The 1322-nt window shown below is 49.2% G+C and overlaps 1 protein-coding gene across 1 annotated transcript in view; it reads left to right on the top strand.

Moving 5' to 3' along the window:
- Nucleotides 1–811, top strand: part of LOC104413581 (C-C chemokine receptor type 7-like) — a 2842-nt gene extending 2031 nt beyond the window's left edge. The window contains 1 exon segment of the mRNA XM_010024616.1: nucleotides 1–811. This exon segment is cut by the window's left edge and continues 17 nt beyond it. Within this exon segment, the coding sequence (XP_010022918.1) occupies nucleotides 1–811 (811 nt within the window).
- The last annotated feature ends 511 nt before the right edge of the window (nucleotides 812–1322 follow it).

Below are 1322 nucleotides of genomic sequence, written 5' to 3'. Positions count from 1 at the left end.
CCTGCGGACCCTCCCTTTTTGGGCCACAACTGCAGCCAAGCACTGGCTTTTTGGGAAGTTTGCCTGCAAAGCTGTCTATTGCATCTGCAAAATGAGTTTCTTCAGTGGGATGCTGCTCCTCCTGTCTATCAGCATTGACAGGTACTTTGCCATTGTTCAGGCTGCCTCAGCCCACCGCTTTCGTCCCCGGATGATATTCATTAGCAAGGTTACATGCATCCTCATTTGGCTCCTGGCCTTCATCCTCTCAATCCCTGAGCTGGTTCACAGTGGTGTAAATAATGTGGACAGCCATCCCCGTTGTTCCATCATCGCTCATGACTTGCAGACCTTCAACACTGGCATCAAAGTGTCCCAAATGGTTTTTGGCTTCTTATTTCCCTTGCTGGTCATGTCTGTCTGCTATCTTATCATCATCAAAACATTACTCCAGGCCCGCAACTTTGAGAAGAATAAAGCCATCAAGGTCATCATCGCCGTGGTAATTGTCTTTGTTGTCTTCCAGCTGCCCTACAATGGCGTCATGCTGGCCAAGACCATCTCAGCCTTCAACCACACCAGCTCATGTGAGGAGAGCAAGCAGCTCGACATGGCTGATGACGTGACCTACACCCTGGCCTGCTTCCGATGCTGCCTCAATCCTTTCCTCTACGCCTTCATTGGTGTCAAATTCCGCAACGACCTCTTCAAGCTCCTGAAGGAACTGGGCTGCCTGAGCCAGGAGCGCCTCTGGCAGCTCTCCACCTGCCGCGAGAGCAAGAGGTTCTCCTATGCCATGGAGACAGAGACAACCACCACCTTCTCCCCATGAGCCAAGCTCCAGGCAGGCTTTGACCAAGCTGCAATAGTTCTGTACACTTCCTCTATTCTGAATTACCGGTAGAGCAAGACCGCCACTACTGTAAGAAAGAGGAAAACCCAGGAGCCTCCCGCTGTTTCAGGCAACGAGCACTGCTAGCCAGTCCTCCCATGGATGGAGAGACTCCAGTAAAGCTGTGACTAACAGTAAAGCAAGAGAAAGGGAGACTGGTGAGTCTAGAATTTATCCCATCATTTCACCTTTATTTCAGTCTTTCCGTCAAAATGAGAAATGCTCAGAATATTTTCCCTAAAAGGAACAAATACCAAGAGAAACAGACAGGAACTAAACAAGAACTTCCAATGGCATCATCCTTGCTTTGAATGTTGCTTTTAACAGGACTACCTATTGCTCTTCCACACCTACAAAAATGATGCCCGTTGTACTGACCCAGTCTTTAAGCCAGAACAGCACCAACAGCCCCTGGCCCCAAGCTTGTGAACTGTGAAGTATCCAAGCACAC

This window comes from Nestor notabilis, unplaced genomic scaffold (genome assembly GCF_000696875.1).
Source record: "Nestor notabilis isolate BGI_N333 unplaced genomic scaffold, ASM69687v1 scaffold25891, whole genome shotgun sequence".
NCBI classification, from domain to species: Eukaryota; Metazoa; Chordata; class Aves; order Psittaciformes; family Psittacidae; genus Nestor; species Nestor notabilis.
The sequence above is the reverse complement of the archived record's forward strand: the minus strand, read 5'-3'. Positions and strand labels throughout refer to the sequence as shown.